Genomic DNA, 14617 nt, shown 5'->3' on the forward strand with positions numbered 1-14617 from the left:
ATAAATTTGCTTAGGGGCTGCTCTTTGCCCAAAACAAAGGCTTGCAAAGCACAGCCAGTATTGGAAAGGACAGGAGAAAGGGAATGGGGAGAGGAAGAGCAAAAGAAGAAAACCTATTGAGGCAAGATGGAGCCAGGAGCTCAGGAGGCGGATTTAGAAGGGCTGTGTTTCCCTCTACTCTCCCACCCCCTGCTACACTGTCCTGCCTGCTGTCCACTGTTCCCTGTCTGCTCTCTCCAGAGAGCTGGTACTTAAGTGTGCTGTGCTGCAGAAACACACAGAACACAAGAGACTGGGGCTGTGTAGAAGAAAATATTTAATAGCTTATTTTAAATAACATGACAATGTCAACACGTGAACAATTTACACCTATGGCACAGAATATCCTGTTGTTCTGCTATATGTCCTGTGCATACGTGTGGAAAAAGAAACAAACACTGTCACATCGTGAGCTTCGGTATATAATCAAGGTTTAGACTTTCTTTTTTAAGAAACAGTTTGACATTGAAAGAGAGCAATGATATATAAACAAAACAAGTTTTAAATAAGTTCCTAACCGTGTTCTCTACTGAAAGCTATTTTTTAAAAATCACTTTTACATCTATAAATACATAGTACAAAAATGCAAGTTTACAAGCCATTTTTCTCCAAAAGATTTATGCCACTTGAAGTTTTAAGTAGGAACATTTCTCCAACATGCCACATGCATTTAAGAGCAATAATATTAAGTATTTACACATAAAGTTATGAAGTGTTTGGGAATATAAATTAGTAACAAGACACTGACAAAAATACTCTCACTATAAAATAAATAATTCAACAGCTTTACATATGAGGGTATCTATAATATTATACAAACATAATATACGAGACTGTAGGACTTGATCTTGTAGTTGCTCATATCTGTCACTTGAGCATCAGAGTAATGCCAGCACAGTAAAAAAGCTACTTTATGCGGCTACCTGTATGCTGAAAATCAGGTGCCCATAACTAGCTTACTGGAATGGATCCTGACTGAAATGGTTCCTGATGAGAACAAGCTCCACAGAAAACCTGGTGTGAATGAACATGCGTAGTTTTATTCTTGTGAGCTAAGATACTGTTGGCATTCAGGGTCTCCTTTCAGTTCTGGAGATCCAGGAATTTTTCTTCCAGTTTTTGGATAGACACACCAGCACCCAGCAGAGTCTCCATCTAGTGAAGTCTCACACTAGGATTATTAGGAATAAATAAATAAATAAATAAATAAACACACACAGAATAAGTAATTGAGAAAACTTACTACAGGATGCTACAAGTAGAGCTGTAGAACTAGGACTGGAAACTCAGGAAATGCCACACATGGACTCGTTTGGAACGTAGTGATCCTTGCTCTGACATAGCCCCTAACCAGCACACTTGATTAGGGAGCCTTGATCCAAGCTCAGCTACCATAAGAGCAACAACAAATGCAAAACAGTTTGCCCACTCCTTGATAAACAATAGTATAAAACAGCCATGTCTTCTAGTGTAAAAAACTGAAGGAAAGAAGAATATACAAGCTAGAGAGATGAAAGCAATGGCTTGATGGCCTGATGCTTCATGCACAGAAGGAAATAGGATTCTTTCTTGGGATAAGGGGAGTTAGATTTCTGTCCATGCCTGGTTAGATCCCAGGTCACAGTGAGTCACATGGTAGTGCCATGCTCTAAAACAAGGAATCTCAGTGACACAGATTTATGCAGACCTACTAAATTTGTGTGCACAACCTGTGGTTATTTTTTGTACTTTTAGAAGGCTAATGTTGCTCCAGAGAGTTTTGTCACTGCAAATATATTTTACTGCGGGAGCTGAGAACCTCCTATCTCCATAATGATTTTTACATATACAATGAACAACGCAGGCAATGTGGTGGATATTATGCATTAACATCAACTGTGAATATGCTAACAAATTAGTTACATGGAGCTTGACTTGGCCTGGGAACAGACAGAGTTAAAAGATCTTAGAGAAGGCTTTGCATACACCTGTTCTGTGAATGGAGAAGACTCCTGCCTCCATTTTTATCAGCCCAGAGCATGCGGCTCGCTTTTAAGAGAAAGACAAACCATCTGTTCCTACTACAAAGTATCCCTGTTTTCACGACATTTTCCAGCAGCTGCAAACTTGTGAGCTTGAGAGAAGGGGGCTATGAACGGGCTATGTCAGACTACTCGCAGCACTGCTGTGAGCAGACAGGAAAAAAGCACATACCTGTTTACTGTTGTAAAATCCATTCTTGTTGCAGTTGGGCAAATAGAATTTGTAAATGTCCCCTTCTCTTCTCTGCTGAGCTTTTGCCAATTTATACAGGGCTCTGTAGAGCTCCTTCTGACAAGGTCCCTGCAGGAATATCATTCAAAAATTGTCAGTAATGAAATCAGAAGGAGAAGCCAACCAAAAAAAAAAAAAAAAAGTGATCAGTATAGAAGTAGAAAAAAGCTGAAAATCATTATTAGTCATACAGTCTGCACCAGGCTGCTTTGCATGTAGTTTCTACATGTTTCAATAGGAGCACAGCCAGAAAACTCTGATGTTCCATTTAGGCCTTTGTTTTTATTCTTTGAAGTATTTTCTGTCCTCAGAAACACGAGGATTTAAGTCCTTAAATTGCCACACAAGGAAATTTAACCTGTACTGAGTAAACACATTACTGCTCAGAGGGTACAATATCTCCTATTATGGGGAGGTGCGTGTTAGGAGGCTGGTGTACGTGAGGCTGGCCACGTTTTCTGGGTTGCCATGGTCTGGGTTGTTCTGTTGATGTATGGAGAATAGGTGCAAGACATATATAGACAGTACAAGAGCAAACATCTGAACGTTTGTTATCTTTTGTACAGGACATGGCCGTCACCAAAGCAGAGTGGAGAGCACTGCTGTGGCTCCGAGACCCAGGCTCAAAGTACCTCGAACTGGGAATGAAAAACTGTTTGCATGTCTCTCTTTTCCAGCTTTTTCAAGTCACAACTACTATTTCATTAATAGTGCCTAACATGTTAAAATGAATGAAAGGGGAGGAGAAGCCTGAACAAATATTTTTATTTGGGAGCGAAAATAATCTCATCCTCTGCTTTTGAAAAACCTCCCTTCACATAAGCAGTCCTATTCAAGTCAATGGGTTTATCTGTAGTTCTAAGTCAGAAAAACAGAAGCCTAAAAATCAGAATTGGAGCTAACAGCACTTAATAAGCATAGTCCAAACTAAATCGGTGCTTAAATTCTGCTCTGGGTGGTGGTGGTGGGGGGGGGGGTAGGGCTGAGGGGTGCGTGCGTGCAAGAGAGAGAGAGAGCATTATGAAAGCAGGCTTTCCGTCGTGCACAATCCTAATTCAACTTCATGCCGCCGGGGCACGGGTTTACGCCGGCCTGCCCGGGACTACTCTAACGGTGGTTCTTTGGTGCCCTCAAGTGGCACCAGAACCTACTTGCTCACATCCCACATGCCCACTAAGCACTGCAATTTTGCAGTGCTGAAGGTAAAAGTGAAGTTTAATTGCTGAGCTTTCTGTCTTTTATGTGCATTTCTTGTGAAAGAAATAAATATTTTGGTTTGCATTGGTGTCTCATCAATGTTTGTATGTAAGTATTCCTTTTTACTTCACTGAACACTGGACCAGGCACAAATATCTTCTTTTTTTTTTTTTTGGATTAAAACAAGAAAGAATTCCAAGATTGTAATATGGGTTTCTGGAAATTAAGGAACCATGTAGTAATCTGATATTAATTGCAGAGCAAGATTCAGACTCTACAAGGACTCTGTATTGGACAGATCTGATGCACACCTGTTTTTATAGATCCTGCCATTTTGCCTGTTCCTCAGGCATCTGATGAAGGCATTCCAAAAGAAGCCTGTTTGCTAGCTATCCAAAATGCCAACATTTTGGTGTTGCTGTTGGAGTTTCATGCACTTTTTCATTTTGTATTCAGAATCAGTAACTTCTACTGAAGTGGTCTATAAAAAGCTTGCAAACAAAACCAAAATCAACAAAAACAACAACAACAAAAAACCCTACCTGCTCTTTCCATTTCTTGAGTTCAGATATTCTCTTTGCTTTCATGTTTTCATATGCAGTGATGGCATTCCAGGGAATGGATTTGTCCTGGCCTATGGGAAACATCATCTGATAGTTCAGCATCTGATCCTGTGTCATTTCAGTGCTTTCTAAAGGTATATCCTCAGGTTCGATAGAGTCTGGAAATGAATGATATTTACGTGAGATAAGGAAAAAGAAGAAAAATCAAAACCACCAACCAAAACATATAATGTCTAAGACGGATCCACTTCACTAGCTCTTGAAGGAGTAATAATTTACATTAAACATTTTGTTGTAAATTCATATAAGGACACGTGAGCTGTTCTCTAACAAGCTGGTTATTTTATAAACATTTGGAATCACACTAATACCAAAGATTAAGCTCCAGCTAGTCTGTTAAAAATTAAAAATTTTTATTGACCACAGTGGGTTGTAGTCACTTTGCTAAATGAGTAAAGACTGGAGTGAAACTTGTAATGGACTTAGATTCTTAATAGCATGATGTGTTTCAGTTCTTATTTAGGAGATGAATTAGTCCAGACCTGATCCATGACATCCTGTACTTTGTTCTGTGGCTTGCCTCACAGAGGGCTAGAAATTCACAAGATATGGCAGAAGCTCATGGTGGCCTGCAGTGGAACAAATAGCTAGGGAGTGGAAGAAGCTGTTTGGATCTCCCTGAGCATGGTCCACGTGCCCATGCCTAACTTAGTGTGTGAACTCTTCCACTGGAAGCAGAAGTTCCTTCTCTTAGCAGGAACTCATCATGGGCTAAAAGTTTGACATGTGTAAATAACTTGCTGGGTCAAAGCTGTAAATAATTATCCAATGGAAAAAAAATGGAAGAGAAAGATTGAGGAGGGAATGGAAAAAAAGAATAAAAACAAAGAATGAATAAAAACAAATATTATAGCTTTTTAGCTGATGGAGGTTTAAACACTCAGTTTAGTTGCTGTTCTCTCCAATCCCCACCTTCTCAAGTACAAGAGAAACTCAATTTACTACCACCAGTGGCCATTGTTATTTTCAGTCAACCATGATTATTTCTGTAATGCCTACTGAGTTACCTTCATCACCGCTGCATGAACATAGCAGCAATGATGGTAAGAATGTTAATAAACAGTGAAAATAATAATAAACACTGAAAAATAGTAATAAACACTGAAAAAGTTTCTGGTCATTATCATTTGGCATAAGATGCTTGATACAGCTTTTTGCTCAAAGAAATTTGGTTAGCAATGCACTATTTAATATACTTTCCATTCTGAAAATGAACCCAAATGCAATGCCTATCTAGAAAACATTTGTAGCAGTCTAGTTGCTATTTACTATTAAGGCAGAACAATCTCTAGAGTCCCAGAAACCTCACTCTGATTAGCCTGCATCGTCCCATTGCAACACTTCATCTTCTTGTGTGTGGCATAAAAGCCTGCTTTGCCTGCCTCGCACTGATCTGAGCGTGTTCGCCTTGAAAACGCTGCCTGCCTTCCCTGTTTCTGTAGCAAGTGCCTAACTTTGTCCTCTTTTTTTCCCAGGCTTGTGACTTCCAGCGCCTGCAGCCTTTCCCCTGGCACAAAGCACATCCCTCCTGGAAAGACCTCGTTCCCCCGCCCGGCCGGGGAGGAGCGGGGCGCAGCAACTCCCCGGCACGGAGCGGGGCCGCGACCGAGCCGTACCTGTCAGCTCCGCCGCGCGCATCCCTCCGGCCGCGCTGGCGGGCAGGCACGTCCCGTGCCCCCGGATGAGGGCGGAGAGAGGCCGGGGCTCACCCGCAGGGACGTGGCAGCGGAGCCCTTGGCGGCAGCGGGCTGTGTACACCCCGCACGGCTGTCCCGGCCCGAGGGCGCAGGTCTGGCAGCAGCCGCAGCCGGGCTGCCGAGCAGCCTCCAGGCAGCCGGGCGCGACGGGAGGGCAGAGGGCGAGCTTCTCCTGGGTGCACGGGGCGCAGTGCACGGGCTGCAGGGCCACGCCGGCGGCGAGGCGAGGGCCCAGGAGCGCCGGCAGCAGCAGGGACGGCAGCCAGCAGCGGCGCAGCAGAGCCCGCAGGCTGCTCATGTCGCTGATAAGGAGGGACGGCAGAGAGGGCAGCTCGGCAGGCTGGGGAGCAGGAGGCAGTTTACATACATTCAGCTCGGCCGAGCCATTTATACAATGCTTTGCTTGGCTATTAATCTTTAACCCCGAGTTAACTATTATCTGAACAAGAGAGCTAGAGAAACATAATTTCACTGGCGGTTCAAATCCCTGACCACTCTTCCCCTCCCCTTTCACTTTCCCCCTTTATCTTTTTTTCTTTCCTCCAGACATTCAGGAATGCTTTTATTCCCTCACCCCACCTCTGCCCTAGCATAGTTAACAGGAAAAAATGCGGTGGGGGTGGAGGGGAAACGGGCAGAGGGGAATGGATGAGTGGGGGGTATCCCCTCCCCTTTTGCCTGTCACAAATGTCTCTTGTTCTTGACATTTGATAACAATGTAAATGTTTAAAAAAGAGGAGGGGGAGAGAGAGGAGGAGGGAAATCCCATTGAAACTGAAGCAGCTGACTTCATATTTCCACAGCAACAAATGCAACAAACCCTTGTTGAATTTTCATCATGTGCCTGCAGGTTAGGAGGACACTGACATACCAAAGAGGGGGCCCCAAGGGTAATAAAGCCATCGGGATCCTGTAACCACTGTACACATGGACACGGGAGTCCTTGCATTAACCTGCCAGAGGGGCTGCACAGCTGAAACTAAAGGGGTCTTCTGCCTCTGCTGCTGCTGCTGGGATGAGGATTATCAGTCCTCAAAACATGCACTTGGGGTAAAATAACGTTGATCAAACAAACCAGAGAGAAATGAAATAATTCTGCTTTTCTCTCTGTCCTGTTACCCTCTCCATCTACTCATATTTCACCTTTTTTTTTTTTTTTTCTTTTCTCCTTTGCACGCAGTGGTTGTCACTATAATAAAAGCAAAAGCATTCAAACTTCACTGTGCTGAGCAGATAATTTTATCCTGGTATTTGCAGTATGTACTGAGCTTGAAATAGCAAATTCCACTGTCAAGTAATCTAAAGTAACATGATTTTTGTTTATTTGTTTTTGTTTTGTTTTTGCATTTAGTTCTTAGTTTTCTGTTGCAAATGTGTCATTCATGTGAAAGAAAGTGAAGCAGAACTGCAGAGCATTCTTTCATATTTTATTTTTCACTTCTGTTTCTCTGGTACTGACGCCAAAGTTTTTTATTTATAATGTAGTTTTTGTTGCCTTTTTAACTCCTTGTATTCTTAAGTCAGTTCTTGAAGTAGTCTTACTGGTTACAGATTTTTACAACTTGAAGAGATTTTTTCACCTTACTACTTCATCTAACAGTTTTATTTTTCCAATTTTCAGCCTTTTAATGAAATAAAAAAAAATCATCTTCAAAAGCTCAGGATATTCAGCTGAATATGCAAAAGATAGCAGCCCTTCAAACTCACTTTCATTTTTAAGGATATTGAACAAAACTTTTTAAAAAATAATTCTGTAGAATTCATATGTCTATGACTGGGAGAAGATTCTGGCTGAAAAACTGTGGTATGACAATTTCCGCACAAAACCACAGCAATTAGACTTTTCAAGCTATAATGCTTATTTTCCCCTTTCATCTATATTTTCTTCATGTACATCTGCCATGGGAAATGATGCTCCACCTATCACTCAATGTGAAGTGAAGAATATATAAAAGTATACCTTCTTCCCTCCCTCCCTCCCTCTTTTCTGTAAAAGAAAACAATGCAAAACAAAATCTGTTTTGTGAAGAAACATGAAGAAAAAAAATATAAATAACCCAGTAGACCCAGTTGTAAAATGACAAAGACCCAAAGATCTCATATACATATGAGATCATATACAAATACGTATACACGTATATGTGCATGGATGTATTCATTCACTTACCTATCTCTAGATAGTTAGAGTCTCTGCTAGATAGCTTTGTAGCAACAGAATTGAGTATCATAATTCTATTGACTGCCTATCATAAGCTTCTTGCCTATGAAATGACTGTACTCTAGAGTGACTGCTATGGTCCTGACTGCAGTTTTTCTTCCTTTGCTTTAAAAAAGGGAACATGAACTGAGAAGAAATTGCTTCTAATGATATATTTGAAACACATCTGTAAAAAGTTTTTTAACTCATCACCATCTTTTTTAATTGACTGGACAAAGAGAAGCTTAGTGCAAGACTGGAGCCTTTGTCTGATGTGCAGGCCTATGTCACAAAACTTCCATTAGTTTGAACAGAAGTTCTTCCAAACCATAATCCTGTTTCCAGGTCTTTGGCATACTTGTCATTGCTGGGGAGCAGCTGGCAGTATCTGAACTGCCCAGGCAATTCCTAACAACTGGCAGCCTTCTAGAAGACAGATTTTCTCCAACTTACCCTGTAATGATAAACAACCCCCCATGCACCCACTCCAATTACAAAATATTTTGAAGGTGTGTTTATTTTGTTTCCTTTATGATCGCAGTTCAACTCTAAATGATGGGTTAACCATGTTTTTTTTTTTGTTGTTGTGTTTTGTTTTGTTTTGTTTTTAGTTTGTTTGTTTGTTTTAATTTGCTGTCCTTTGTACAACCACAGTGAGGAAACCTCATTTTCCTAAAGCAAAATTGGTAAGCAATTGCCTACCGGCACAGGAGATAGACACTTAAAATCTATCCCTTCATCTTTCATTTACAGAAATGTAAAGAACATACTTCAGGACAGGTTATAATAATGTAGGACAGTATCAATCAACAAAGCAGTGTATTCGTATAGGTTGTAAGACGTCAGTGAAGTGAAAGTAGCGTATATGTTTATGTAGACTCTGTCTGATGTAATACTACAACTCACCTACCAATCTTCATCTCTGACCCTAACATTGCCTTAAAGAACACAAACAGATAAGAGTCAGGAGGTTAAAAACATCCATAATGTAAAACTATGTTTACTGAAGACTTTTGGTGGTAATTTTTAGATGTTCCAACTGGCGTCCTCTAATTTGAACCACTAATCAAGAGACACTACATGAATCCTAAGCAAGGGTTACTTTACTACAAGACTGTTCCCAGTGATTTCTCAACAATTCTTAACCAATGTTCTCATATTTCATGTTCTTTTTTTTTTTTCTTTAAAGCTGCATGAAATGACTCATAAAACTTAACGTTTTATATGTTTATGTACAAGTGACCTTTATCCTCTAATCACCAAAAATTCAACTGGCTTGCCAAATAATTTCCTAATGGGACTGCTTCACTGGAATGTTTAAAATACCCCAAACAAACAATGGAATATCCTTATAATTTTACCTTTGGTAAGAAACTAATCCTGAATTGTAAGTTTAATATCTAAAATTACTATGTGATGTACGTACATACAAGTACACATATACATATATGGCATCTAGCATATGAAGAGAAACAGCTATAGAGACATGAAAAACCTACTCTCTTCTTTCTCATTTGTACCCTGTCAAAGATACTTTGTGACAGCTCTATGGATTATTAGGATTTTTTTTTTTAATCCAAGTAATTCACAATACTGAGGTTACTGATGAATAATTCGAGTGTTTATTGATTGCTTTTTTTTCATAATTTTCACTTTGCAACAATGACATGTCTTTTGGTATTATTTTTCTATTCTGGTTGGATAAGCACAAGTTTTAGATTCTGGATGCAGATAAGGACGTTCCACATTTGTTTTGCACTGATATTTTCTAACTTTTGCAGACTGACTTTTGGCATTTTCTCCCAGCATTTAGTTTTTTTTTTGTTTGTTTTGTTATAAAATATTTTAGAAATAATTAGGTGATTTTGGTGCAGAAGCTCCAGTGAGAAAAGTGAGGTATGTCCCATGGACATACTAGCTAAGGAAGCCTCCCTGTGTCAAACCATGGGTAATCTAGTTAAAAGGGGGGAGAAGAGGAGGAGTCATTTATTTCAGTGGTGGTGCCTGAAGCATTTGTGCATTGAATAAAATGTCTTGTTTACAAAGTTGTGTGTCCACAGAGCAATCAGATAATTATTTTCAAAAATAGTGATCTCTGCTGGCAAGAAAGGATAAAAACCAGTTTAATCATGCTGGGGGCTGGGGGCATCATTTACTATAGCCAGTTACACAGCTATGGAGAAAAGTGGCTGTGGAAAAACAGCCAGTAATAATAAATTTATACTGGTTTATACATCATTAGATGCAGTGTTGGATGTTCCTTTTCACACTAAAGAGGCTGTGTTTCTAAAGAAGTCTACTGGTAACCCAAAAATTCAGTGCCATGGGTGCCACTAACGTTTAGGATAGGTTCAAATTCCTGATCTTCTGATGTGCAGGAGGCTTTTCTCCTCCATGACAATCTTTGCCTGTTAGTGCTAGAAACTAAAGGTACTGTTCTTTCCTCTTTTTATCTTTTCTGTAATGTTAACAAAAGTAGGACTAAGTCACAAGACCCAGACCACAGTAAGCCAAGAGGTCCGTTTTCTTGGGTATCCTGTGAAGTGGGAAACCAAAACTTGGGTACAAACATGCCTGAACTATGCCTACTACAGGAAGAGGGGCTAAGCTGAAGACTGCAGCCTGAAAGTCTCAGCAAGAGGGTAAGAGAGCTGCTCCATACACCAAAATGACAAGCTGTTAAAACAGGAGATTATATTTCCCTGAATTATTTACAGTTGTCTTCTACATTTAGGCTGTTCACCCCTGCACTGGTTTTTGCAGAAATAAAACAGTTCACTCAGCTGCTTTTGTGAAAAAATCTGTCCCTGCTTTATGTCCTGGGGTATTTCTGATTTCAGCAATATCACTTAGTTATTGTTATCATCAGTAGAGTCACTAGGAGTACCAAGAGTACTTTTCAAGTTTCAGAGCTTCTAATTGTTTCCCCAGGGCATGAGGGACAGGACTTCAGGGTTTCAGTCAATTCTAGAGATGTCAAGGCTTGCACAGAAATGAAACCAGGAAGCCTGCTACTGGAATTCAGGGTTGCCTTAGCTATTCAAACATAACTACCATTGAATTAGTATCTGATAGTTAGCAAGAGTGAAATATTTTGATGCTCAGTGCAACCTAAATCTATGTATATTTACAGTTTCTAGCTGTTTGTAGGGGACCCACAGTGAAATTTAGGCAATTTCATACTGTCCATAGGAAAAAAAGATGCCAAAGGTTGTGGCCTTTGCTTGGGATCCCTGAACCTTTCACTGAGGGGACCAAGATTTGCTTTCTGGGGGAAGAGGTAGAACAGGATGAAGACGAAATAACTGTGGGACACAACATTCTTGTTCAGGAAGGTCACCCTATGTGGCACATACTTTTGGGCAAATACACTTCAGCAAGCACTTCAGAGAAAACTGAAGTTGCTAACTTGGTTTGTCAGCAGAACACTTAAAACTGCATAGACTCCTTGAAGAGGTGCACATTTTGCAAATAGAGACCTGAAGTAGTTAATCCACCCTGTGATTATATCAAAATCACACTGGAGTTAAGACTGAATATTACACGAATATTTGTCTGACCTAGTGTACAAATAATCTCTGCCATCAAACACACAGATCACACAGAGTTACTGGATTAAAAAAAAAAATCAATAAAATTAATGTATAATGAAACAAAGTAAAAAGCCAAGATTAGATTTCCAAGGCACTTTGTTACAGATGAAAGCAGTGCCTCTCTTTACAAACAGAAACTTGACCACATTTAATAAATATTCAATAAATTTTGCCTTCTGTAGCAAAACCATGTAGAAAAGCATAAAATTTCTAGTGACCCACAGCTCATTAATGATGTTTCAGTCATAAAAATTAAGACAGTCACAGAGAAGAATTATTTGATGTCTCAAAAGATTTGTTTCATGAAATCTAATTGAGCTGTTGTAACTATGTAATATTAAATTTAAGGTTTTAATTTGAATGTTGGTTTTGCTGTTGTTGTTATGATTAGTGACTGAGAGACTATGATGTTTGTTCCCAAAACCAAACAATCCCCCCAACACAACTTCCTTATTAATGTAATTTACTACTTTTTTATATATAACATTGCTTTTTATCCCCTCTGATTTAATAGCTTTCTCAGTGTCAAAGGTACCTAGTGAAAATACATTCCACAGACTCCTTAAGGATATGCAAAAAAGCACACCTTTTAAAATAATACAGAACAACCTATTCAACTCTTCTCCAAACATAGTCATGACAACCTTATCATTTTGCCAGTCTCATGTAAGGATTTTTCTCTGTGTTCTAATACATTTTTTTTCATCATCCAGTTGTGGACAAAAAAAAAGAAAAAAAAAACACCCCACCTGCTACTGGATGTACTAGTCAAGGTCAGGATACACTATTGATTTGTATGCTTGCATCATAACCTTTGTAGTATTATTTCCAGTCCTACTCGCTTAGTGATCTTTTTTTCCAGCTACTCAGGGCTATTCAGGTTGCCAAACAGCACTTCTTTCTCCTTTCTCCACCATCCCAGTTTCACCCTTTCTTTCTTTCCTCTGGCATAATTACAATTATAATGTGATTAAAAAGCTTATATAGTGTGTGCAGTGGATTTGTGTGCAAGTTGTTTCTGTTTGTTTTTCTTAGAGAAGACCAACAACTGCAAAAACACCAGTCTATTTTGTAATGAATACCATCACCCAGCACCAGCTTGATTTAGTTGTATACTGTATGGTGCTCTCTTGTCAGGGAAGTATACTTTGAAAGCTATTTTACCTAGGCATTTTTTTGATCCAGTTCCTCTCCCAGTAAATTTATCAGCAGTGCTGCCCATACTTTTTTTCCCTCTATCTGAATCCACATCTTCTTTCCATAGTAGAAAGCTGGAATATTCTGTTTCTAGGAAAAAAAAAAAACCTCTTTGTTTTTCTATCTGAAAGGTAAGAGGTATTTCTTTTTCCCTTTCATTGCTGGCATGTCCTCTTTAGGAGAAGTTGTAAGATGTAAGGTTTATCAGCTTACAACAATATCTGCCAGTAGAAGATGGTCACTTCAGTAGACAAACTTGCAATGAGATGAGGAGCTGAAAGCAAAAGGCAGCCAGAAGAGGACATGTAGAGCTAGGAAAGAAAAAAAAAAAAAAAAAAAATAGAATGAAATGGAGGACAACAGAAGTGATAAAAATGGCAGCAATGGTAAGAAGCAGAAAATCCTTCCTTCCTTACTTCCATTTTTCCTTCCTTACTTACTTACTTCCATTTTTCCTTCCTTCCTCCCTCCCTCCCTTCCTTCCTGCAATGGAGGTTATTTTTCTCCATTCCTCTTTCCATTTTTCAAGAAAAATGAATTACAACAAAGCAAAAACAAAAGCAAAGACAATGAGTCATTAACCTATGATGCAAGTTCAACCTTCTTTTCTAATAAATACTTAGGCAAAGTAGAATAGCTTTGACAGGTGACACTTAAAGCCCTGACTACAAATTAAGTCTAAGATGGTGATTACTGCCTTGCAACCTAGGACACTTAGTTTCAAAGTCCGGTGTCAAAGGAGAAGGGGATTTGAAATGCATTCTGTCATTTCCTAGAGTTTTACCCTGCAGTTTGCTGAAAAAAAAGGCAGATAGATATACCTACTTGTGTAGCTAAAGTTCTGTGAGATCACATATATAAGCAGTGCCAGGAGACTGACAACCAGGGGCTGTTGTCAAATACTATGGGGTCTGCAAGTCTTTTGGGACTGGCTGCATTATCAAAACAAAGCAAAACAAGCAAACAAACAAATAAAAAAACCCAACACATTATGCACATAGCAATACAACACCTCAGCACCAAATATGGGGGGAAGCTTACATCTTAGGTGGGGTCCTAGGATCTGTGCCTACCTACCTACAGTTGTTGATTACATTTGAAAATGTTACCCAGTACTTTCAACTGTTTGAGCTGTTCTGAGGTTCTGCTAAGCTCAGCTGAAACTTCAGTATGTTTGTTTATGTCTTTTGTAGTTAAAAATGTTGAGCTTGCATTGACAGAGGAAGACTAGGAAAATTTTGTGCTTGTATGTCTTATAGAACAAAACACTGGAATACAAGTCAGTGATGCTGCTGTGTTATTTATGACTCAGTTATTTTTTACTGTAGCAGGAACGATAGCACGTTGTGCATTGATGAAAATAATAATAAAAGAAAATTGTTTCCCACTTTCCCTAGTTATCCTAAAATTGTTCTGCTATGATCAGTGAAGAATTAACTTGGTTACCAGTTGTCTAGTATTTACATTTTTCTTCAACCTGCCCTGCTACAACATCACTCCAGCTGGGCAGAGCACTCCCAGCTCTGTCAACAGGAATGTTACCTTTGCTTCGGTGGGAACAAGGTTGAGCTCATAGATCCAGGCTGAAAACATTTCTGTCCCTTCCCTCTGTTCTCGGTAGTGTTTTTGTTCTTCTCCATCCAACATCACACTTAGTCACCATCAGCAGGTAGATTGTGTAATATCCGTTCAGAAATAAGCGTAGTAAAAACAATTCCCTAGATCAAGGTCACAGCTTAGCTCCTAAAGGAAAAATACTGGCCTAAAGGAGTACCCTCGGGGGAGGCTGTTCTGAACATGCAAACATGTTCAGCGTTATAC

General features: G+C 39.6%; 1 protein-coding gene across 1 annotated transcript; it reads right to left on the reverse strand.

Moving 5' to 3' along the window:
• Nucleotides 1–152: 152 nt before the first annotated feature.
• Nucleotides 153–6137, reverse strand: IGFBP1 (insulin like growth factor binding protein 1). Its single transcript, XM_035549651.2, has 4 exons — nucleotides 5729–6137; nucleotides 4032–4210; nucleotides 2233–2361; nucleotides 153–1210 (listed from the first exon to the last, which is right to left on the reverse strand). The coding sequence occupies exons 1-4, from the start codon at nucleotides 6105–6107 to the stop codon at nucleotides 1079–1081; spliced, it is 819 nt and encodes a 272-aa protein (XP_035405544.1). The 5' UTR covers nucleotides 6108–6137; the 3' UTR covers nucleotides 153–1078.
• Nucleotides 6138–14617: the final 8480 nt, after the last annotated feature.

The sequence above is a fragment of the Cygnus atratus genome, chromosome 2 (assembly GCF_013377495.2).
Source record: "Cygnus atratus isolate AKBS03 ecotype Queensland, Australia chromosome 2, CAtr_DNAZoo_HiC_assembly, whole genome shotgun sequence".
Classification (NCBI taxonomy): Eukaryota; Metazoa; Chordata; class Aves; order Anseriformes; family Anatidae; genus Cygnus; species Cygnus atratus.